Raw genomic sequence first — 26,344 nt, forward strand, 5'->3', positions numbered from 1 at the left:
AACACACTGACAACATTTTATTCAGAATCTCAAATATTTTTTGATCTCGTTGTTCTCTGATGATCTCGTTTTCATGGAGACAGACGTGGTATGCATGGAGGGGAGGAGCTGTGTGTGTGTGAGAGTGAGAGAGACGCGTGAGTGACAGAGACAGAGGGAGAGCAGGGAAAGGAAATGCAGCTGAACAAATACGCTGCGTGTTTTAAATAGTGTAAAAAAAATAAATAACGAAACGCAATATGTGGCAGCTGGTGTTGATTCTGTGGCGCACCGCCACAAATTAGTCTATGTGTGGGAAACACTGAATAGTATGCGATATCCGTATCGCAGAGAGGTGCGATAAATTACATTTATTTTATGTGCCAAGCATTTGTGTGTTGTATGCATAGTTTGTTTATCCAAATTCGACCAATCAGATGGAGCCTTACTATTTTAATACCCGCCTCCCCAGTAGGTGCTATTATGCTATTGGCTAGACCGGGCCTAAAGGGGAACCTAGTGGCTCAGAGCAGAGAGTGGAAAATTAAAACTGATGGCGGGAGTAGAGAAGCGACGAAAATGACAACAGCAAAGAACCTGTGCCTAAAGAGAACTGTACGTCTGAAATATTGCAGTATTTTGGCTTCAATAAGATAATACGTGTCACAAATGCAGGTACTGTGAAAGGGGCAGTTCACATATCGCGTCTAAAAACGCCCGGAAAGTGCAGCCGCGCCGCTATCTCCTTCTTTCCACAAGCGCTTGCGCTCCCATTGCGTCTGTCGTTGCTATGCAACCATGAACTGCACTGAGTGCTTTCCATGATGATGAGAAAGTATCAGCAAAGGATTAATTGGTTTCTAGCCCTTGCATTAGCTTTACTACTAGATATATTTATTGAGATGAGAAATTATTATTATTATTCGCTTGATTTGGTCATGGGCCTACGCTACAATACGTTTAGAGCGGCCGCTACTGGATGAGATGGCAAACAATAAAATAAAAAGCCAACTGTCTAATCATAGACTGTAAAAATGCGCAAAACATGGCACTTTAAAAAACGGATAGTTTATTTATAGTTCGATTTCGGATATTTCATGTCATGTTCGAATGCATATTCGAATATCGAATAAAAAGTGACAGCCCTACTAGGGAACTTCTCTGTGCTGTAGAACTAGGGGTGTAACGATACGCGTATTCGTATCGAACCGTTCGGTACGAGGCTTTCGGTTCGATTTTCGGTACGCATTACGTACCGAACGGTTCGTTGGACCATTTTTTCTGCCGACCAAAATTTCGTTATTTCAAATGAAGGTGCGTCGCGGGTGGCAAGCACGCTCATAGAGGCTGGCGCGACCACAACATCAACTGGCAAATGCAATGTAAGGAACGAAACTGAGCTACTCGAGCTACTCTTATTGTGTTTGTGTGGACCATTTATCAGTTTTGACCTGTGAAGCGGGACTCACGAGCCCTATGCGCGAGCCTGATCAAGCAATACCACACAGCGCTAAGAGATCCAGACCAGTAAAGAAAGCATTTGAATTTGCCACTGAAGTAATAACATCGCTGCGAGATCTAGTGAGAAACATGCACATTTCTCTGTTATTAACGGATCAAACAGCGCTGACGTGGAAACCAAGAAGAAACATCGTGCCATGAATGAACTGGCCGGTGTCCACAGATCAGCAACATTCACCGTGGAATGGATTTGCTGTAGTAACACTAACTGCAAGGTATGGAAGTTTGTCAGGAATAGTGGGCTATAATGCTTTCAAGTAACATTACGTCTGTTTTATTTTGACATTATGAATACAATTGCTGCCCTCAAATGTTAATCTGAACTAAAATAAACCTTTGTTTATAACTAGCCTACTACTACAATATTACATTTCATTTTGTCCAAGGAGCTGTTTTGTTTTATATGCTCATAAGAAGAGTCAAGTATAGCTCCATTATTGCTCAGTAAAAAAAGCAACAAAAAAATAAAAAATCATACTTTATGATGTTAGTTTCACTAGTGCAAAATGCCCGTGCAAAATCAGTTTTTGGGTGTGTTTTTAGCAATTGTTGGTTTGGTGCCCGTGAAAGAGACTGTGAACGCATTGAATTCAGGGAGCAGGCTAGGTTACTACAAATGATGGCTGTGAATAAACTATAATATTCAGAAGTAAACAGTGTAGCTGACTGAGTGTTTATGAATACCACAACCTTCTAAGTGCTAGTGCAAAATGCCCGTGCAAAATCAGTTTTTGAGTGTGTTTTTAGTAATTGTTGGTTTGGTGTGTTTGAGAGCTCATTGTTACAATTACACACATATTTGTGCATGGTAGAAAGCACACAGTGAACTCCGAGAAAACGCTATGCTTGAGGAAGCTTGTGAATAGGCTACTACAAATGATGCCCGTGAAAGAGACTGTGAACACATTGAATAGGATATGTTTAGTTGGTGAATAGCATAGGCTATCGTTACACAGTAGCGATAACTTTAAGCGCACCAGAATGAAATATAATATTCAGAAGTAAACAGCATAGCTGACTTACAGATTCTGTTAACATCCACAAATGAATAAGCGCGTCGATTCAGGGAGCAGTGCAAAGTGCCCGTGCAAAATCAGTTTTTGTGAGCTGATCGCCGTCAAAAAAGTTCAGGAGATATTTCTTAGTGATGGCTGATTTCAACAGTTTCAATATGATAGCATTTTGAAAAAAAAAGTGTCATGAATTTATTGCATTTTTGGGGGAAAATAATCAGTTTTTATAATAGATCTTTGAAAATCCAAATCTGGATTTGAATTTTTTTATGATATTATAACCTAAAGATACTATGTGAAAGTTTTAAACAGAAAATAGTGTTTTTCATCTTGCCACTTTCTTGGTAAAGAAAACACATTTTTACTCAAATTAATCAAAATGGATTTATCACATTCTGGAACCAAACTATAATATTCAGAAGGAACCAAACTATAATATTCAGAAGTAAACCCTCTAATGTCAGAATGTTTATTTTTAAACCACAACCTTTAAAGGTGCATTAAGCAACTTTTCATGTTAAAAATACCCGTTTTTCTAACCCATACATGCTTAAACAATTGCCTGATGGGCTGAATGAGCCCTTCTCTGATCACTGAGATTGTCTCTATAATCCTGTAAAGTAAAATAAATAAGAGGGATTCGGGACGGAATCGACTGGGCGTGACGTCATGCGCGTTCACGCTCACCTGGCTATGTCTGGCAGGTTTGTGTATTCGCCGCCATTATCCGCATCAGCGAAGACAACTCAAGCGACTTTTGCAAAAGTAGAAGATGGATTCAAAGAGACCGGCTTCTAGTTCATCCCAAACCCCAACGCAAACTCCACGTAACCGCGTGCACAACTCTGGTTGCAGTTTCGCGTGTCGCCAGAAGGGGGCATAGTTCTGCAAAAACTCAGAGACTTGCTTAATGCACCTTTAAAAAAATGATATATTTAACAATATCTTTAGCATTTCTCATCCAAACAACGTCAAACTTGGCGCTGCACTTACTCTTGACCGTAGCGAGACACCTGTCAAGTTTGAAAGCCATCGGACCAACGGTTCGAGAGATATGTGGTTAACAGACATACACACACACACACAGACAGACAGACGTTTCTGTAATTTATAGATAGATTAAATAAAATAATAATAATAAAACATTTATTCAAGGAAATTTCTCTGGCATTTATTTATTTTTGCTGTTGCCTATGGAAAACGAACCGAACCGAACCGTGACACAAGTGTATCGTATCGAACCGAACCGTGAATTTTGTGAACCGTTACACCCCTATGTAGAACTTCTCACTCTTTAGAGTATATCTTGGTTCTGCAGTTGGCTTGAGTCTCTGGAAGCCTTTATTTTGAACCATGATGAAAGGCTGATTGTCTGTAGCTATCATTTCTGTAATCATCCCGTCCAGTGTTTTTGAGCGGACATCGGACGTCTTCCACTTTGTCTGCTTTTCCAATCATCATAGGAAGATAAGCTTGAATGTGGCTTGATGTCTTTGCCTCTTCAGCATCTCTTTTTTTCTTCGCCTCTTCAAAGATAGTTGAGTGTATATTGAGTGTCTTTTATGTTAAATAAAGTTGAATAATTAAACGTACAGTATGGAATTTTTTTTGTCCACTAGGGGTCGCTAACGTCTTACAATAACAAAGCAGGAAATTAAACTATGGAAAAGTTAATTAACTATGAAAAGAACCATCAGCTTTCATCTTTCAAAGCACCTCATTAAGAGGCATCTACCACTTATTATTAAACCTCTCTTTAAAATGTGTGTTACTTGCATCTTCTCCTTTGCAGTGCAAGCAGTGTGTGACATCTTTGAAGATGTTCTCATTAGTTCCGTGAATCGATAGTTGAAGTTGTGATTGGCTTCTGCAGTGAGTGAAGAAATTGTGACAATCTCTCGATGTTGTCCTTGACTCTGTTGTGGTTGAGAGAGTCCTCTCTTGTGTAGTCAATGACTTAACCCTCTGGGGTCTAAGGTGTTTTTGGGGTCCTTGAGATGTTCTGACATGCCCTGACATTTGTGCTTTTTTCAGTTGCTTATAAACATATTAATGGCAAAAAAAAATTACACACTATTTAGCACAAACAGGGCTACCATAATATGTGAGCAACAAGAATGTACATGTCTGCATTTTTGAGAGAATAATGTTTATGCGTGGTTATTGAAAAAACTAAAAACTAAAGTTTCTGAAATAAGGCCATAAAACACATACTAAATATGTGCCAATAAGACTTTTGTCTAATAGATGTCATTGCCTAGTGTTTTTTCTTCAAAATGATGTGAAAATCATCCTGCCCTTATCATTCACATAACACAATACATTGATTTGAATTTTGCAAAGCACTTTCTGTTTGGAAAGGCAATATGCGGAGTCGGCGTCAACGATCATGCATATTTAGTGGTTCACACCTTAGGAGACAATGGGGCCTGCATACTTAATGACCCTTTCATTCAGGTGAGTCACTGAGCCACAAGAATGCAAGAGCAACAGTTGGAAGCATCTCAATTATTTTTTATTTTTCCACATATTGTGCTTGCAATTTGGCCTATAATATCCAAGGAAAACATGTCTAGTAATTGTCTTCGCCTTATAATTCAGCTTCAATTATCACCCCGAAAGAACAATTACAGTGCTTTACAACTATAGAACAAAAAGAGTTAAATAAACGTATCACTTCATCTAAAACAACAACATGTTTATTAGATCCTATACCAACTAAACTACTGAAAGAAGTGTTACCTGTAGTGGAAGATCCTCTCCTCAATATTATTAACTCGTCTTTATCTTTAGGTCATGTTCCAAGAACATTTAAACTGGCAGTTATAAAACCTCTCATTAAGAAACCACAATTAGATCATAATAATCTAGCAAATTATAGACCCATTTCAAATCTTCCATTTATGTCTAAAATATTAGAAAAAGTGGTGTCCGCTCAACTGGGCTCTTTCTTGCAACAAAATGAGATCTATGAAAAGTTTCAGTCTGGATTCAGACCGCATCATAGCACTGAAACTGCGCTCGTTAAAATCACAAATGATTTACTTTTAGCTTCTGACCAAGGCTGTATCTCAATACTAGTTTTACTTGATCTTAGTGCTGCGTTCGATACTATAGATCACACATTACTCTTAGATCGACTACAAAATTATACTGGTGTTCAAGGACAAGCACTAAGCTGGTTCAAATCATACCTATCTGACCGCTACCATTTTGTCTATTTAAATGGAGAAAAATCGATCATAACTCCAGTAAACTATGGAGTGCCGCAGGGATCTGTATTAGGCCCTCTGTTATTTTCAATATATATGATGCCACTTGGAAATATTATAAGGAAACATGGAATTAGTTTCCATTGTTATGCTGATGACACTCAAATATATATTTCATCACGGCCGGATGAAAACGCAAAATTTTCCAAATTGACAGAGTGTGTTAAAGATATAAAAGATTGGATGACCCGTAATTTTCTTTTATTAAATCCAGACAAGACAGAGGTAATACTTATCGGTTCAAAAAACCGCCCACAAAACCTCGCACAATACAACTTTAACATCATAGGATGTCCTGTTACTTTATCCTCTACAGTAAAAGACCTGGGTGTTATACTCGATTGCAACCTGTCTTTTGAAAATCATATTTCATATGTTACAAAAACAGCATTTTTCCACCTTAGAAACATTGCTAAGCTACGTAATATGCTATCAGTTTCTGATGCAGAAAAGTTAGTTCATGCATTCATGACCTCGAGACTGGATTACTGTAATGCTTTACTAGCTGGTTGTCCTGCATCCTCAATAAACAAGCTACAGTTAGTCCAAAATGCCGCCGCTAGAGTTCTTACGAGATCAAGAAAATATGATCATATAACACCGATTTTATCATCACTGCATTGGTTACCTATAAAGTTCCGTATTAATTACAAGGTATTGCTACTGACCTATAAAGCCCTAAACGGCTTAGCTCCAGTCTATTTAACGGATCTTCTATCACCCTATAATCCATCGCGCTCTTTAAGATCACTAAATTCAAGGCTTTTGGTCATACCTAGGATATCCAGAACCACCAAAGGAGGGAGAGCATTCTCACATTTGGCTCCAAAACTCTGGAATAGTCTTCCTGATACTGTTCGTTGCTCAGACTCGCTCTCCCAGTTTAAAACTAGATTAAAGTCGCATCTCTTCAGCCAGGCATTCATATAATCCTACAGTTCAAACTACAATCTGGCCTCTAGCTCATAAATGCCAGAGGAGAACTGGCCCCCGACTGAGCCTGGGTTCTCCCAAGGTTTTTTTTCTCCATTAGGTCACCTGATGGAGTTTTAGGACACCATTAGGTCACTTGATGGAGTTTTTCGGTTCCTTGCCACTGTTGCCTTTGGCTTGCTCAGTTGGGGTTATTTTGGGGATATTTAATTTAATTTTATCAATCAATAAATTCCTCTTGAAACAAACTTTGTTGTATTATTTTAATTTAATACTGTGAAGCTGCTTTGATACAATCTGTATTGTGAAAAGCGCTATACAAATAAACTTGACTTGACTTGACTTGACTTGAATTGTGCAGTTAATTCTCATACTGTATTTTCAGTTTTGGAATATTTATCCTCTCCCCAAATTTGTCACTAATAAAACACAATAAAAATTATTTAAAGAAAAGGCTTATTACCTTATTACCTTTTAATAGTTTGTTTACATCTACCTTGTAAATATATTTTTTTATTAAAAAGGTTACAATTACAACAACAATTCAAGTGTAATCTTTCTTTGTAAAAACTAAAGTATACATTTTATCATACATATTTCAAAGTTAAGGATTTGATTGATTATTTGATTACTTTATTTTTGACAAAACATACTATATTTAACATGAGCAAATATTGGCAAACAAATATTGGCTTATTTGAGTTGGCAGATATTTTACAGTAAAAATGTATAATCTATCCAAAACTAATCAACGAAATGTTGTCTTTCATATGTCTGTAACATAGCTCTTTCATTTTTATTATAAGAAATATAAATGTTAATTTGCAGTTTAATACGTTGCTTATACAAATACATTTTATTTCAACATTTCAGTCGATTTTTACTCAGTATAGCAATACAGTTTGCTAAAACCGAAACATTCATTCACAAACAGAAACGCCTGACTGTAACGTTGTTTTTATGAAATATTAGGGCATATAAATGTTAATTTTCAGTTTACTCATCTCAGTATAGCAATACAGTTTGCTAAAACATCATCATTCATTCACACAGAGATGCAATTTAAATTTAAACTGTCTTTTTGCGAGCTGTGATAAACAGCGCGCATCTCTGCGGCTGCCGTTCATTCATTCACAGAAACGCGATTAACTTGAGAAGGAAAAAAAACGTACTACATATTCGGATCCTCTCTCCTGCAATACCCGCACTCTGAGGTAGATTTTCCGTTATTATTATTCCTCACAGCGCTGCCAGATGGTGTAAACACGTAGGCTACAATGATATGATTAAACTTGTGTTTTCTCGAGCTGATATGGGGGCGTTCACAGGTTTGCCTCAGTAATTTGCGTTTGAATAGCACGCGCTCTCCGTGGGCGGAGTCACATTACCTTTGAATGAGCTCTAATTAGCTCGACTGGAATCGCTCTTTTAATACAGATTTCACAAGATGAGAATATTTGTTTTTTATATAAATTACCTCATTTTAAAGAAGAGAATTCAAGCTTCATGCCTGTGTGTCTGTATGCCTGTTTGACTGAGTATTCGCTGAGTTATTGTTCATTTTCGGACGCGTTTCAGAATGGTCTTCACTGACAGAGAGAAGGCAGAACTCGCATCACGTTTATTTTTCTTTATTTGGCAAAAAGCACAACACTTTGTTTTTATTGTGAGTATACACAAAAATAATACACATTTAACAGAATCGATTGATGTATGAAACTTGCTTGTAATATCAAAGTCAACAGAGCAAAATTAATTTCTTTTGAACTGAACTGAAAAAAAATCCAGCAAAACGCGCGGGCGCGTTTGTCGACCTCAGAGGGTTAATAACCACAAACAACCTGGATTTTATGCTTCTAAATGAAACCTGGCTAGAAGACAGCTGCAGTGCAACAATCCTCAATGAAACATCCCCTCCTAACTTTACTTTTATGAGTGTCTGCAGAGCTGTTAAGAGAGGTGGGGGTCTAGCTGCTCTTTTTAAAGATATCTATCAATGTAAGCAAATATCGTTTGGGAACTACACGTCTTTCGAATATCTGGGTATTGTATTAAAAGGTGCTCCACGCATTTTACTTATCATTATTTACAGGCCTCCAAAATACTCTCCAGCCTTTGCTGAGGAATTTACAGAACTGTTATCAACAATTACCTCAGAGTTTGACTTTTTTGCCATTGCTGGAGATTTTAACATTCACATAGATAATGCAGAAAACAATATGGCAAAAGAAATCAAAACTGTTTTAAAAACTTTTGATCTGACTCAGCATGTACATGGACCCACACACAATCATGGACACACTCTAGATTTACTTATCAGTAAGGGTCTAAACATCTCATCGATTGTTATTAAGGATGTAGCACTGTCTGATAATTTCTGTATTTTCTTTGATATATTGATCTCTCCTGCCACTGAAGCTAGATCTGTGTCTGTCAAGAAGAGATGCTTAAATGAGAACACTAGTGTACTATTTATGAAGGCTATATCCTTAACACCAAACATATCTGCTGACTCTGTTGATTTTCTCCTTGATTCTTTTAACTCAAAAGTTAAAAGTGCAATTGATGATATTGCTCCTGTGAAAGTCAGGAAGAAGAGTGGCAGACAAAAAGCACCTTGGAGAAACTCAACAGCAGTGCAAATTATGAAAAGACAATGCAGAAAAGCAGAGCGCATGTGGCGGAAGACAAAGCTTGTAGTCCATTATAACATCTACAAAGACAGCCTGCATGCTTTCAATATGGAACTAGGCAAAGCTAGACAGACTTTCTTCTCAAATATTATAAACTGCAATTTAAACAACACACGCACTCTTTTTGCTACTGTAGAGAGACTGACAAACCCCCCAAGCCAGATTCCCAGTGAAATGCTCTCAAACAGCAAGTGCAGTGAGTTTGCTTCTTTCTTCTCTGACAAAATCAATAATATCAGAAAGGTGATCAGCACATCATTGAGTTGCGCTGGGGTCAGACAGATCAGACCACCTGAAAAAGTAGTAACTTTGTCTGATTTCAAAAAAATTGATAGCAAAATTTTGGTAGAAACCGTACAGCACCTTAAAACATCAACATGCGCTCTTGACACACTTCCCACCAGTGATGCGCGGGTCAATGTATAAACAACCCGGACCCGACCGACGTTTTCAACTAACCCGCCCGCAACTCGGACCGCAAAAAAAGAGAAAGAAAATATTGTACCCGACCCGCTTCCTGACCCGCATTTTTTAAAAGTAGGCTAGTAAATGCATAGCAAGAAATACACATGACAAAGCCAGCACTTTGGTCATTATCTTTCATTATTTCGGCAACTTTGCTCTTTCTGTTTGTGTATTTGCGGAGCTTCCACTCCCCAGTCTTCACCTTTTCTCTTGCCGCCTCCATCTCTACCTGCAGACTGAGCTCGTGCGTCATCTTCGCGCCAGTTATTCAGCCAATAAAGTGTAGGCCTATGTATTTCATAGAAAATTGCATGTGAGCGGAGTGGAGCGGGAGCAAGCGGGCGGATCTTGGACAGAACGCAGAGCGGCATTTTTAAAAGGATGGAGCGTCGCCCTATTTCCCGCTCCAATTTCGCTCCGCGCACACCAAGATTCTGAAGCATGCTCAGTCAAGCCTGACTCAGTCTACTGTTGATGACTGCAAGATGGATTCTATTTTCAGTCAAAACTCGGCTCAATAATGGAGTTCAAAAAGTAGGCTACTTCAAAAAGGAAAATAAGAAGTCATACAGGTGTAAAACTAACTATTATGTGGTAGAAGAAAACGACATCGTTTCAGTCAGTAGGCCTAAAGATTAATTTTGGAATCTAAAAAGACACATCTCTCGAAAACATGCAGTGTGATATGTGAACACGCTGGGAAGAAAGCAAAAGGTTAGCAAATTGAATACGGTAACTTAAAGTGTAGCCTAAATTAAATACAGCGTAAAATGCAAACAATTGATACAAGCCCATTTAAATTTGAATCCTGCGCGCTGCGCACAAGTTCAGTTATAAGAATGTTGTCCTAATAGTTAATTTAGCCTAGGCCTACTTTTAAAACGTTTATGTATATTTATTTTATATTTTTGTTTATATAAATTTTATTTATATTATTAGGCCCATTTATTCGTTTTATTTTACAGCAGTTTGTGTGTACAATGGATATAAGCCCATTTAAATTTTAATCGTGAGGCGTTGCACAAAAGTTAACTTATCAAAATTCTGGCCTAATAGTAAATTTACTTTTAAAATTTTTATGTAGGCTATATTTTTGTTTATATAATTATTCATATTATTAGGCCCATTTATTCGTTTAATTTTACAGGACTTTGTGTAGGCTATATTCCTTCTTACATAGGCCTAATTTGTCATTTGAAATAAAACATTTCTATTTGAAAAATGTTGTTGTTGCTCATTAGTTCTTTAGGAGGTAAGGCTGTGGTCTAAGCTACAGTGATATAGGCTACATGTAGATTTTTTTTCCCCTTTTTGGAGCGAGCGGGGGGCGATTTGAGTGGAGCGCGGATCAAACTGCGTTGAGCGCTGATCGAGCGATAATGAGCGGAGCGGCCTGATGTAGCTTTGAGCGGGGGAGCGGAGGGGTGGACAGTTCCGTGAGCGATGAGCGAAGATTCTCACCGCTCCACTCCGCTTATGCTCTCTATACTACTATATAAATTACAAAGGTTTAATTGGCATCTTTATTTCAAACGACCCGACCGACCGCGACCCGAATATCATTAAAAATATTTTTGGATGACTCGTAACCGCGGGTAACCGCGGGTGACCGCAGGCACCCGCTCATTTCGGATCAACCCGCGCATCACTGCTTCCCACATCTTTTTTCAAAAGTGTGTTAAACAGTTTAGAAGCAGATCTTCTAGAAGTGGTAAATGCCTCACTCCTCTCTGGGAGTTTTCCAAACTCCCTGAAAACTGCAGTTGTCAAGCCCCTCCTGAAAAAGAGCAATCTGGATAAGACCATGTTAAGCAACTATAGACCGATCTCAAATCTTCCTTTCATAGGCAAGATCATTGAAAAAGTTATCTTCAATCAGCTGAACAAATTCTTAAGCTCGAATGGATACTTTGACAATTTTCAATCTGGTTTCCGACCGCACCACAGCACAGACACAGCGCTCATAAAGATAATAAACGATATTCGCTTAAATACTGATTCAGGCAAATTATCAGTGCTGGTACTACTCGACCTCAGTGCTGCATTTGACACTGTCGATCATAACATACTTCTTGACAGGCTGGAAAACTGGGTGGGGCTTTCTGGGATAGTCCTAAAATGGTTCAGGTCATACTTAGATGGGAGAGGTTATTATGTTAGTATAGGAGACCATAAGTCTGAGTGGACATCCATGACATGCGGAGTCCCTCAAGGCTCAATTCTTGCGCCACTCCTGTTCAACCTGTATATGCTCCCAATGAGCCAAATAATGAGAAAGAACCAAATCGCTTACCACAGCTATGCAGACGATACACAGCTGTACTTAGCCCTATCGCCTAACGATTACAGCCCCATTGACTCCCTGTGCCAATGCATTGATGAAGTCAACAGTTGGATGTGCCAAAACTTTCTTCAGTTAAACAAAGATAAAACTGAAGTCATTGCATTTGGAAACAAAGATGAAGTTCTCAAGGTGAACGCATACCTTCACTCTAGGGGTCAAACAACTAAAAATCAAGTCAGGAATCTTGGTGTGACACTAGAGTCAGACCTTAGTTTCAGTAGTCATGTCAAAGCAATAACTAAATCAGCATACTATCATCTAAAAAATATTGCAAGAATTAGATGCTTTGTTTCCAGACAAGACTTAGAGAAACTTGTGCATGCTTTCATCACCAGCAGGGTGGATTATTGTAATGGACTCCTCACTGGCCTTCCCAAAAAGACCATAAGACAGTTGCAGCTCATACAGAACGCTGCCGCTAGGATTCTGAGCAGAACCAGAAAATATGAACATATCACACCAGTCCTCAGGTCTTTACACTGGCTCCCAGTTAGATTTAGGATTGATTTCAAAGTATTATTACTGGTATATAAATCATTCAATGGCCTAGGACCTCAATACATTGCAGATATGCTCACTGAATATAAACCCAACAGATCACTCAGATCATTAGGATCATATCAGCTAGAAATACCAAGGGTTCACTCTAAACATGGCGAGTCTGCTTTTAGCTATTATGCCAGCCGCAGCTGGAACCAGCTTCCAGAAGAGATCAGATGTGCTCCTACAGTGGTCACATTCAAATCCAGACTCAAAACACTTCTGTTTAGCTATGCATTTACTGAATGAGCACTGTGCCGCTGTTCGTCCGACTGTACTGTATTTCATTTTATTTTTCTAAACTGTTTTAATTATTCTTATTTCTTTTTCTTATTTTAATTTCTTCTATGTAAAGCACTTTGAATTGCCATTGTGTATGAAATGTGCTATATAAATAAACTTGCCTTGCCTTGTGTAGATGCTCTATAAAGCCTGAGAAAAGTCCCATCTCTCAGTTTGGCTTGACCAATAAGATACTTGACCAATACTTCTAGAATCGCGATATTTAAAAATCACAATACATATCGTATCAACACCCAAGTATCGTGATAGTATTGAATCGGTAGATAGGTATATCGTCCCAGCCCTAATGAATGTAAGTCCAGCCCTTAAAAATGTAAAACGTTTTTAGGAAAATGCATTTTTTATCAATCTAATGTTGATATAAAAATTATGGCACTATTGTATATTTTTAATGCCAATATATTTATTAGTTATCACTACAGAAACATAGGATTTGTGCCTATGATAGGGCTGCTCGATTATGTAATTATGGAATAATCACAATTATTTTGGTTAGTATTGAAATCACGATTATGTAACACGATTATTTCACATGACTTTGGGAATGTGTTGCATTTATTAAAAAGACACCTTTCAACAAATCTTAAAAAATTTGAAATTTTAACATTTATTGTACTTTTTGAACTATTAAAATAAATAATATAACAGATAATACTTCAAGTATTTTAATTTTCCTGCAGGTCTACCGCTTATAATGCAGGAAATTCCCCCACAAACATTGATTCACTTTAGCAAGTAGATTGTATGAGTATCTTAAATTAATCCACACAGATTATAAAAACAAATCTATCATTTTAAAACTTTCGCAAAGACGCAATTTCACAAACCGCGTGAGTGTTCAGCGGTGCTGCGTCTTTTCTCTCTCTGTCTCTCAAAATGAGTTGGCAAAGCAAGCGTCGATACTACACTCTCACGTTTAGGAGTCGGGACATGACGGAATTGTCACTTGCACAATCGGGCCAGTATTGCATCGTAACTAAAGTTGATCATTTTCACTTCTTTAAGTCTTATCAGTTTAAACAGTCAAGCTGAGATAGTTTATGGCTTCGGGAGGGGCGGAAGTGTGCGTGTGTCGTTCAGAACACAAGACAAAATAAGAGAGTTCTTACAAAACAGAACATTGGAAAATTATTGTTTTTACTCGATTGTACTATTTTGGTGATCGTTGGGAACTGAAATTCAATTAATTGCACAGCCCTAGCCTATGATATTTTAAAAAATTAAATAATTGGAAGATCAATGCATCTCATTCATGGAAAGTTTCAGGGACGTATTAATTTATGAAAATAGGTCAAAGTTCATAATATTTTACATATTTTTTTACATCAGTGCTCTCTTATATCATTTCACTATATATTGCTCTTCATAATTATTTGGATGTACTGAAATTGAATTTTTTTTAAATATTTTTTTCTTTCATTTCAGACCTGATGGAAGTGAACAAGGAGAGTGAAGAACTGAGTGAAGTAGAGGAGGAACATCATGTCAAACCTGGAGAAAAACCTTTGAGTCGCTCAAAGACTAAAAATACATTTTTAAAGAAAAGAAGAGCCAAGAAATCTTTCACCTGCACTCAGTGTGGAAAGAGTTTCACAAGCAAACCAAACCTTAAGAGGCACATGAGAATCCACACTGGAGAGAAGTCTTTCACATGTGATCAGTGTGGGGAGAGTTTCAGTCATTCAGCATCCCTTAAAGGGCACACGAGGATCCACACTGGAGAGAAGCCGTACGCATGTGATCAGTGTGAAAAGAGTTTCTCAAGTGAACCAAACCTTAAGAAGCACATGAGAATCCACACTGGAGAGAAGCCTTTCACATGTGATCAGTGTGGGAAAAGCTTTACACAAAAAAATAATCTTATGGGGCACATGAGAATTCACACTGGAGAGAAGCCTTTCACATGTGATAAGTGTGGGAAAAGCTTCACACAAAAAACTAATCTTATGGGGCACATGAAGATCCACACTGGAGAGAAGCCGTTCACGTGTGATCAGTGTGGAAAGAGTTTCACACACAAACATAGTCTTGCAATTCACAATAGAGTTCATACCGGAGAAAAGCCGTTCACATGTGATCAATGCGGCAAATCTTTTTTTGGTGCAGCAAACCTGAAGGAACACCTGACAGTTCATACGAAGGAGAAGCCACATTCATGTTCTGAATGTGGAAAGAGTTTTTCACTGCGACACAATTTAAAACTACATCAGAAAATTCATACTGGTGTGAGAGAGTACATGTGCTTTGAGTGTGAGAAGACTTTTACTACAGCAACCGGTTTAAAAGTGCACCAGAGAATTCACACTGGAGAAAAACCTTACAAGTGTTCACACTGTGACAAGAGATTCAATCAGTCTGCAAATCTGAAAACACATGAGATGATTCACAGTAGAGGGAAGCCACATACGTGTGATCAGTACAAGAAGAGTTTCGCTTTTAAAAGTCAGCTGAAGCTACACATGAAGATCCATACAGTGGAGAAACCACAGAAATCACGGTAAGTAGTTCATCTTTATATGCTGATCAACCAAGTCTCTTCTAAGTTAGTTTCCTAAAAGCCACCAGGAGCGACAGGAAATGTTCACATTAACACGAATGTTCGGCATAAAATTCACATGAGATTTGTCTGTTCAGACCAATGCAAAATAATGGCAGTAAATGCACATTCAATCTCTGACAGTAGGTGGCGCTCTTGGTAAAGCGGAAAAAAATAGCGCTATGCAACTTTGTTTTTGACACCCGCTTGTCATGCCTGCTACAGACTGGAATTTCGGCAATCCTCTAGGATCATTACTAGGGATGTCCCGGCAGCCCTCGTGGGGATGGCACTTGAATATCTTACTTCTGATGTTCCAAGGTAAAGTCTCAAACCAACTCTCAGAAGTGAGAGGAGACCTGCTATACAAATACAAGGTGGCTATCCAGGTGGCCCGATGCGGGCCAATGCTTGGTTGGTCTAACTGGAGCTTTATACAAAACGGTGGCCTAGGGAGAAAACCCCCAAATGGGAAGTAGCCATCTCACGTGAAACAGAATCTGTTTGAGGCTCTCATGCATGGTGTCCTCTGAAAGATTTTGTATTATCAGTCATCAGATTCATTTACATTGTGACTGTGTATCAGACATTGTGTCTGTGTCTGCAAAGGTGTGTGCCAAATGGCCCATACAGATGAATGACCCATTCAGATGTATGGCCCATAGAAACTGATTGGTGTGAATGAATAAAAAAAATCAGCATTGCTCAGAGTGGATTAGCAAGTTAGATCGATCTCCTGTGGGAGGTCCTAACAGGTTTCTATTGTTTGTAGCCCATAGGCTATGTCTTCATGTACAAAGTTCTGTCTCAAGACACTGAACTTTGGGGTTAAGATTGTTGAAGGCCAACATGCTAACATCGCTGCTGAAGGACTGCTGCACTACAAACCTTCAATAAATTATTCTCCCCTCAAGAACTCTGGTCAAGCTTACTTATTTTATGTATTGGAGAAATCTAATACATTGGCGAGCCACCCAAACCACGGCTCGGCCAAATACACCAAAATCTAACACCTCACTAGAGATTTCTCTATGAGATGAAGCCAACCTGTACATCACTGGGTGACCAAGATTGGCACCACCTACTACATAAACCTAATGACTCTAACACAAGGAGGTCTATGATAAGGTATGCAAGCCTACCTATAAAAAAGCTACTAACTGAAGGCCCTAATATCCTAATTCTAATATTTTCCTATCAAACATACCCCTTAAAACTTTCTAAACAGGGAGCCGAGGTCTAAAGTTTAACAACCTTATATAAAGACCTACCAAGATCATCCTTCTGTTCATAGAGCGGTGGCCTAAATTCTATTCTTCGAATGAAGGCCTACCACCCAAAAGCTAGAAAGGGTGCACTCACTACCAAGCCCGACTCCGGACCTTCAGAAGCATTCCGTTTAATCGGAAAGTATTATCATCGGTCCAGGCTTCAGGCCTGATGTAAGAAGTGCCTGGGGGAGAGGAAGAATAGAGGTGAGGCTGGATGTTATTCACCCTCAGAGGAAGGGGATCTCTCACTGACACTGGGAGTGCCTGTGTTGGATCACCTCCCTCAGATCCCTCTTCTTCCTTGAGTTGCGCCTTCTCTGCGACCTACTTTGTAGGAGGAGGAGCGCAAGAGGCGATCCTGAACCTCTTGCCCTGTCTCCGATCCTCGAACCGGGATAGCCCAGGCCACCCTGGCTTTCTGGGTGTGGATTCGGATTGCGCCTTAGCCTCTCTGAACTTTTTCACCACAGTCTCAATGGAGGTGCTGAATAGTTCAGATGGTGAATAGGGGCATCAAAGAGAAAACCCTTTTCTTTCTTTCTCCGTGGCCACCATCACTGCCATTAACCTTCCAATTGAGGCAGATCTGTGGTGCGGGGCAGCTCATCCACTGCATCAGGGGAAAGACCCTGACCCTTGTCCAAATACTTCAGCAGATCGGGTTGGCCTGCTGTCGCGTATGCCCTGCCGGCAGGGCCGGAGCTTTTAGTGCCGCTGCTTCTCCATGCTTCAACGTTCACGCATCCCCTTAACATCAGCCTAGTTTGCCCGCTGCTGACAATGGATGCGTGCAGAATATGGGTTATTCCATGCCTTCTTGATCTCAGTATGCAGATCAGGAAGTAATGGAAGGTTCACAGGAGCTGGGGAGTTATGGTCAGAAAGGAACCGCTTATCCAACCTGCCGCGAACAGGTACTTCCTTCACGCACTCCCACGGCAGCTGAAGCGCGCTCCATAACACCCAACAGTTCGCGGGACAGGGAGGGTGTGAGGTTGTACCTCTTCTTCACCCTCATCAGTCATCTCCTGCTCTATTGGGCTAGGTGCCAGCAGAGCACTTGCTGCCGGATCAGAGGATGTAAGAGATAACACATCCTCATCCAGCAGCTCACCCTCGCGAGCTTCTGACGGGCGTAAAAGAGAAACTCCTCTCTCAAACTCATCAGTGACCTGTAGGGGTGTGCCTTATCATGCCGTCCACGACAATACCGGTATAGATTTTTACGTGATAAAAAAGTGTCATATTGCGATGTCAATGATATAGAGACGCAATGACGTATGGCATATTTACGTTCCCTAGCGCGAACAACAACAACGCCTGTCAGCCTCCGATGACGATTAAGTACATAAAAAGGGAGCTACTTCAATAGAATGGAAATGGTTTGGTTACAAGAGGTCAGACCTCCAACAAAGCACAATATTTTGCAAAATATGCACAAAAAAAAACTGTTACCGCTAAAGGTGGAAACACAACAAGCAAAAACACACCGTTGAGTACATCCAAACTTTCTCCGAGACGCACTTTCACAAACAGCGAGTGTGTTCAGCGGTGCTGCCGCATCTTCTCTCTTGTCTCTCAAAATGTGTTGCACAAGGCAAGCATCAAGTGCGCTGCAGGTGGCGATACTACACTCAGCAATTTTAAACTATCTAGTACTTGCACTCTCTCTGAGAGATGGTTTTCTCTGCGTGCACACATATAGTAGATGGGTTTTCAGCTGCCTTTTGAATGTTGTCAGGGATTCTGCATTTCGGATGAGGGTGGATAGATCTTTCCACCAGCATGGAACCGTGAATGAGAACGTTCTGGCTCTCTGTGATGGATCCACGAGACGCCGCTCGTTGACCGATCGTAGTCTTCTGGTAGGGATGTTGTAGATCTGTAAACAAGCGTCAATGCCTTGAACTTGATGCGAGTAGCGAGAGGTAGCCAGTGCAGAGAGATGAACAGAGGAGTGACGTGGGCCCTTTTGGGCTCGTTGAAGACAAGACGAGCTGCAGCGTGTTGAATCATGTGTAGAGGTTTACTTGCACATGATGGAAGTCCAGCCAGAAGAGCATTGCAGTAGTCAAGCCTAGAAATGACCAGAGCCTGCTCGATAAGTTGTGTTGCATGCTCAGTTAGGAAAAGCCTGATCTTCCTGATGTTGTGTCAGGTAATTGCAAATCAGACAAAACAGTCCCTGAAGACGAAAAGAGGATGACATGTTCTCTAGGAGCCCCTTTTATACTTCCGGGTCACACTAGTAGTGACGTCATAGGCTGTCTCCGGTCAATTTCGATTGCCGTGATTGGATAGTTTTTCCATGTGGAGGTCATTCCCCAGTAGCGTCATCGACACAGTGTCAGTTCCCTTTCGAAAGGGAACTCATTACTACTCAATGTATTTATGAGTTGTGAACTTTTTTGCTTAATTATTAGATTTATCTACTAATTTTTGCAGTTGGTCTGCTGCTAGCTCCATTGTTTGCATCTGTTATGCTTGACCCCAATAATTGGTGCTTGCAGCTATATTTGTTCTTACTGCCAGTTTAATGCGTTTAAGGATTTTGAAATGCCTTTTTCATAATTTGGCATTTGTTTAGTTGATGTTCTACTTCCATTAAAAAATTGACAGTACATGTTGTATACTGAATACCATTCTAATAATACTCATCTGAGTGAGTATTAATTGTAATAATACCACATCAGAGTAAACAACATAGGCATCTGTTCAGCGTCCAAGGCAAACTGTGTTAAAGTTTATTCGAAGCATTTGGTGTGAAGCATTTTCATGTTGAGGAAAACTTGGCTCGTGCACATTTCCTGCAGCAGCTCACCGTGTGACCTCCATTATTTTCAGATGCGTTTTATCCATAGAATTGTGTTTTTCAATGGCTTCATTGAATCTGAGGATTCAGGATTTAAAAAATATATATTTATGTAATTAGTCTGAAATATTTGTTATTCATCTCACACCATGTCTGTTGGAAATGACACTTGTTTGTTTTTGGCAGAACTACCAGAAAGCATCTGGATAAAAAGGACAGGGAGAGCGAGGAGAGTGAAGAACTGAGTGAACTGGAGGAGGAACATCATGTCAAACCTGGAGAAAAACCTTTGAGTCGCTCAAAGACTAAACAGACATTTTTAAAGAAAATAGACGTGAAATCATTCACCTGCACTCAGTGTGGAAAGAGTTACACAGCTAAAGCAAGTCTTGGGCGTCACATGAGGATCCACGCTGGAGAGAAGCCCTTCAAATGTGATCAGTGCGGGAAGAGCTTTGCATACAAAGAAAGTCTTGAGCTTCACATGAGAGTTCATACAGGAGAAAAGCCGTACGCATGTGACCAGTGTGAAAATAGTTTCCCAAGCAAATCAAACCTTAAGAGGCACATGAGAACCCACACTGGAGAGAAGCCTTTCACATGTGATCTGTGCGGGAAGAGCTTCACAAATAAAACATATCTTATGGGGCACATGAATGTCCACACTGGAGTGAAGCCGTTCACGTGTGATCAGTGTGGGATTAGTTTCAGTCAATCAGCATACCTTAAAGGACACATGAGGGTCCACACTGGAGAGAAGCCGTTTATGTGTGAACAATGTGGAAAGAGTTTCCCACTCAAACATAGTCTTGTACTTCACAATAGAGTTCACACCGGAGAGAAGCCGTTCACATGTGATCAATGTGGCAAAACATTTCTTAGTGCATCAGCCCTGAAGGCACACCTGACAGTTCATACGAAGGAGAAGCCGCATTCATGTTCTGTGTGTGGAAAGAGTTTTTCACTGCGGCTAAATTTAAAAGTACATGAGAAAATTCATACTGGTGTGAGAGAGTACATGTGCTTTAAATGTGAGAAGACTTTTACTGCAGCGGAGAATTTAAAACGGCACCAGATTATTCACACTGGAGAAAAACCTTACAAGTGTTCACACTGTGACAAGAGATTCAGTCAGTCATCAAATCTGAAAGCACACGAGAGGATCCACAGTAGAGAGAAGCCACACACGTGTGATCAGTGCGAAGCGAGTTTCTATTTTAAAAGTCACCTTAAGCTACACATGAAGATCCATACAGTGGAAAAACCTCATAAACGCAGTTTGAAATCACGGTAAGTAGTTAATCTTTATGTGCTGAGAAACAAATGTCTCTTCTAAGTTATCCTAACAGCCACGATGAGTGACAGGACATTTTCACACTAACACGAATGTTCGGCGCAAAATTCTCATGAGATTTGTCTGTTCAGACCAATGCAAAAAAAATAATCATAGGCTATGACGCAAGTAAGTATAGAAGAATTAAACATCATCAGCATTTGCTAATGGTAAATAGGGCAAGGTGAATTGCACAGTAATTGTGGTTTTTATGTGCGTTGAATTAAAGAGGAAGCGAAAGAGGTCATGGCTTGGGAATCTTGGTATGTCAATTTAGCAAATGGAGCTTGAGGAAAATAGTTTTAGGTTTAAGCACTCTGTCGCGTTGATCCTTGCGTCATTTCATCTTGCATTTTTTTGGCCAGTCACTAGACAGGTCGTAGCAACAAACACTGCTGATGATGTTAAATTTCTGCCGCTTTTAGAAATTTATCGCAGCCACTATTTGGTCAGAAGACCGCGACAACGGCCATGTTTGAACCTCTCTCACTGTATGACGTAGCACCACGGTTTGGGAGCCACGACCACAGAAACCAGGATTGGTCCTCTTTTGTGATACAGTCCAAAATCCTACAATGTGTACCGGGCATTACGGAGAGCATCAAACAGTATTTTCATTTCTTCAAACAGTCATCCGTATTTTCTATTTGCTATGGTGCTTATCAAAAATAAAGAGCAAGAGGGATGTTTCCAGATTATTTCTGCTTAGGTTTTTACGCATACGCAAGGACACAATTTTCATCTCTAGAATAGTCGCTTTCTCCCTGATTTACACAGTCATTGCACAGATTCGCCTCGTGTAAACAAAGGAGATAGTGGCACACAATCTGACGTCAAACAAAAGGGATAACAGCACGCTCTCTGATGTCACCAAGCTAAAATCTACATTTTTACCATCTACACGTCAAACACTGCAACCAGGTTTTATTCAAATCTTCACTCTGGCAGGAGTTTTCAAAAAGGTTTGGTTTCAGATGCTGCGTTTGTGTGTGGATGAATGGCCAAACAGCAAATCTGTAGTTTTGAAAATATGGTTTTGATCATCAAAACAGTCAAAGAAAAGTTTTGTTGCTGTGGCTTCGATCACCTGATGATTCAGTATGTTATTGTTTTTTTACATGTGAAAAGTCTGAAACATTTATTACTCATATCATATCTGTTGGAAATTAAACTTGTTTGTTTTTAGCAGAACTACCAGAAAGCATCTTGGAAGGAGAGGACAGAGAGAACGCCAGTGATCCAGAACCTGCAGAATGAAACATCATGACACTGAAGAACGAAGAGGTTGGTGCTTTAATTCTCCAGAGAATGTTTCAACATTTTTGTTTGACCAGCTTGAAGCAAACACTGAACCAAACTATTTAAATACTATTTAAATAACAAGCAAATTGGTTACGGAGCAGCAGCCAATCAGCTTGTGCCGTGTAAGAAACAAAGTGATTTCTTACAGATTAAATGCCAAGCGCCATCTAGAGTTTCATGACCAAACTGCTGTTTTATAACACAAATATTCTTCATGACATTTAAAATAGATCTTAATCGTGCACAGCAGTTGTTGTGACATGTTGTAAAATGACAATTGAACTCATCAGTGATCTTGACTTTGAGCTTCACTTTTTATTTGTGATTTGTCTCTCATTTGAAATCTCCCATGATTTAATGTTTCTTTTAGATCTGATGGACGTGGACAAGAAAGGGAAAACAGAAGCCAAAAAAACTGTCACCTGCCCTCAGTGTAAAAAAAAACAAAAAAACGTTATAAATGTAAATCAAGGCTGAAGAATCACATGAAGATCCACAGCGGAAAGAAACCTTACACATGTGATCAATGCAGGAAGATTTTCACTTCGTTTTGAAATCACATCTGCCTTCTCATTCCGTAACACTTTTAAGAAAGACATTAATCTGATATGAGTTAACTCGTTCTTCACTGTTTGAGATCTGTCTAGTTCATTTTCATTTTCACTTAGTTTTTATACTTCTAGTAATAATTGATTAAACTCATCATTTTATCAACAGCTTATTGTTATTGTCCAATTTTATTTTCTGCTGATTCTTCTTGCACTAGTAATAATTTCATAATTTTTGGTTCTGATAGCCAAGTATTGTGTTTGCTTCTGGGGCTTCCTGTAACAGAGTCCATTGTATTCTTCAACAGGCAAGGTTGAAGAACACAAGTGCAGTATTTATTCAAAACAAGATCAAACATAAAACAAAGGCATGGTGTAGCATGAAACTTAAAACAAGAACATGGACATAGCTTATATATTTATATTTATTTATATATATATATATATATATATATATATATTTATATGTCTGTGTATATATGTATATATATATATATACCAATGACAATAAGAGAGCAAACCCAAAACCAGGATAAGTATGCAACATCACATGCAATATTCTCAGTCTTCTTCAAAAGACAAAGGTCTTTGAAAATTCACCATAACACAACAGTTGTGCCAGATCTGGCTGACAGTGCCCATCAGAGTGAGAGGTACAAGTGAGTCCCAGATGTGATTGGACTTAATTTTGCCTATTACCCTTTCGACCATTATCCTGAGACGCGCTATGGCTTGTGTCTTCTCAGTATCCTCTCTTGTAAATTGGACTGAACGCTTGAAGGGTGGAATGATGAATCCCCAACACCAGAAAGGAGATCTTCAATGATAAATCCTTTGTCGGCCATCACTTCATCATCTGACTTAAATAAGGGAAGGATTCCGGTGATCTTTGTTATTTCCTTGTCAGAGATGCTTCCAGTGTACAGCGGTGAGAAGAATGTCACCAAACCATGAGGAGCGACTCCGATCAGTCCCTTCAAGGTTGTCCTGTTTTTGTAGTGGGAGAATGTTTCTGATTGCAGGGTCAGTGAAGAGGCTGCCGCCACAGCAATCTCAGTGCAGTCCAGTATCACACAGACATTGGGACAGTACTTCTTGAATTTTCCTGGCATGACGGACTTCACCTTCTCCTTACTCACCCAAAGAGGAAGCATCCCCAGAATGAAGAAGAGGTAATTGGTGTAAAATCTCATCTGGTCATCTGACGCACATCTGGTCCGGGGGTGGTGAGGCTTTCTTCAGCTTGGCTTACAAGTCTTGGATGTAATCCACTGTCTCATCTAGCATACCTGTGGTGATTGAGAATTAACAGATTAGTTCAGTCCTTCATTCAATTTAGTGAAATTGTAAAGCCCTGTGGAAAACAGTATTTCTGTTATAAACTTCAAAAGTTGATGGAAATGAACAATTAGGCCTATTTGTTATAAGTCTCAGATTACGTAGCCACAAAGAATCTGCGTTACATGACACGTCTTCCTTGACCAAGATGATATTTTGTTTGTCCAGACTTTGGTTATAGTTCAAAATAGTTTAAACATCACGCAGTGTGCAAAATTCTGTAAATTTAGGACAGTCCATAAGCCATGGGTTACATGAAATTAATAAATTGAAGGGGGGTGATAATGACAGACAACTAGAAAACTTTAGGATAACTGAAATGCATTTAGTACAAAATTAGTTGTTCCAATTTAACAGACTTTAAGTATACCAATTTATAGTGTGACTTAAATAAACTTTGTTATACTTAACAAATTGTGCTTAAGTATAATTTTTTTTCACTAGGGTAGTTGTGTACATGTGTAGATGTATGATCCTTTGAGATAAATACAAGAATGAAATAGGATAAGGATGTGGATGTTCACCGACAGTCACACAACAGGTAAAACCAGACACATTTATACAGTAACAGCAGTTTCCAGTAAGTCACCTTATACCAGAGTGAACTATACCTTGTAGGTGATAAATGTATAATCTGCTCTTCATAAAAGCTGAAACCAAAACAAAACAACAAAACACAGATTGTCTCATTTACGCACATTATTTGTCTCTTCTAAATCTAAAATTTAAAGTGTAGTGTCAATTAGGGTGAATATGAACTAATCAAGTCTGTTCGACAGCACTTGAAAATGTGTTTTGCTTTTGTAGTTCCCATTGTGCTTTGGATTGGACCTAATGGGAGAGTAAAACATTTTGAAATTGAGTATAATTTTACAGGTATGTTTTTTTATTTCAATGGGTTTGCGGTGTGGGGATAGTGAAGCTTTTATAGAATGTGGAAAGAGTACATAGAAAGGATGTTTTGCTGCTACACTCCAGGAGTTGTTCATGCTTATTTAGTATGCTAATACATGTTATTGCTAGGTGATAGGGAGCTAGATAGTACAATATCAGTGATGTGACATAAATATATGAAATTGATTGAATTAAACATGACGGGACCATATGAATTCAATTTGAGACTACTTAATTGAGTCACTTACAAGTAACTTCATCCATGATGTTGAAGTTTGGTGAACAAATGATGATAATATGATTCATGTGAACATGTAAATCATGCAAATTCAGCACACTTTTTGTGCACTTCAATAAATTAATAAAAGGCAAAGGATAAGGGCAAATGTTTTAAAATCTGTTGATCTTGTCTCTAAAATGAGCAGTAAAATAGCACAAGATCTTCTTTTCCCCCTCAATGTGCATTCTTAACATCTGGAGTAAACACCACCGTAAAGTGGTTCATGGTAACAAAATGTTCGCTATGTCTGTGAGAATTATTTGTTTATTCTGCAAATACAAGGTATGTTTCTAAAAAGATCCCCGTTGTTTTCACCTTGATATGACGAGGGTATAATTTCACCCTGATATAATGTAACTTACTGGAAAACTGCTTTTTCTGTAGAAAGTCATCTGGTTTTAACTGTCGTGTGACTGTGCAGAAACCAGCGAGTCTCCACTTCTTGTAAAAACTCCAGTTTCATACTTTTTTTTTTAAAGGGTCATAATGTAGTCATTTTCAGTTTCACTTATGCCTCTGCATACCTCCAGGCCTGAAATCCTGTCAACAGAAGAATCTTTGAAGATGATTGATTGTTCTGCTCTTATGAGTATGAATAGTGTTGACTTTACTGAAAACTTTTGGCCATACACTATATAGGAGCCTACATGATATGAAAGCACATGCAGGTCTTTTCTCTGACAAGGTAAAGCACCATCAACTCTCTCATAAACAGGACAGTGTCAGGGCAATAGAATCTGGTCTTGGGTCTTTATAATAAAAACTTAATTTTTTTAAAGTGCAGTGGTTATGGAAATTTGCTCATTTGAATACACTATTGGTTCAATGCAATACATTATGTGCCCATCTGAATGCTGGATAAAACATTCAACTCATTACATCTAAAGATAGATATCATATTGGTCACCCATATAGCAACATTGTGACGGCCCAGATCCGGCCCACATCTGGCACTTGTGGAATACTG

At 39.1% G+C, this 26,344-nt stretch overlaps 1 protein-coding gene across 5 annotated transcripts in view; it reads left to right on the forward strand.

Annotated features, from left to right (window-relative positions):
* The window catches only part of LOC309498515 (trypsin I-P1-like), a 42,761-nt gene that overhangs the window by 6,720 nt on the left and 9,697 nt on the right, over nt 1–26,344 (forward strand). Inside the window, exons 2-5 of one of the 5 annotated variants that reach the window (XM_082169282.1) lie at nt 14,489–15,560; nt 19,869–20,972; nt 22,202–22,299; nt 22,688–23,033. In XM_082169282.1, coding sequence (XP_082025408.1) covers nt 14,494–15,560; nt 19,869–20,972; nt 22,202–22,253 — 2,223 coding nt within the window. In that variant the 5' untranslated portion in view covers nt 14,489–14,493 and the 3' untranslated portion in view covers nt 22,254–22,299; nt 22,688–23,033. Of the gene's footprint in view, nt 1–14,488; nt 15,561–19,868; nt 20,973–22,201; nt 22,300–22,687; nt 23,034–26,344 lie in introns of those variants that run through there. The other 4 variants (XM_082169284.1, XM_082169283.1, XM_082169285.1 and 1 more) reach the window with 4 other exon arrangements.

The sequence above is a fragment of the Leuciscus leuciscus genome, assembly GCF_965113295.1.
Source record: "Leuciscus leuciscus genome assembly, chromosome: 1".
Classification (NCBI taxonomy): domain Eukaryota; kingdom Metazoa; phylum Chordata; class Actinopteri; order Cypriniformes; family Leuciscidae; genus Leuciscus; species Leuciscus leuciscus.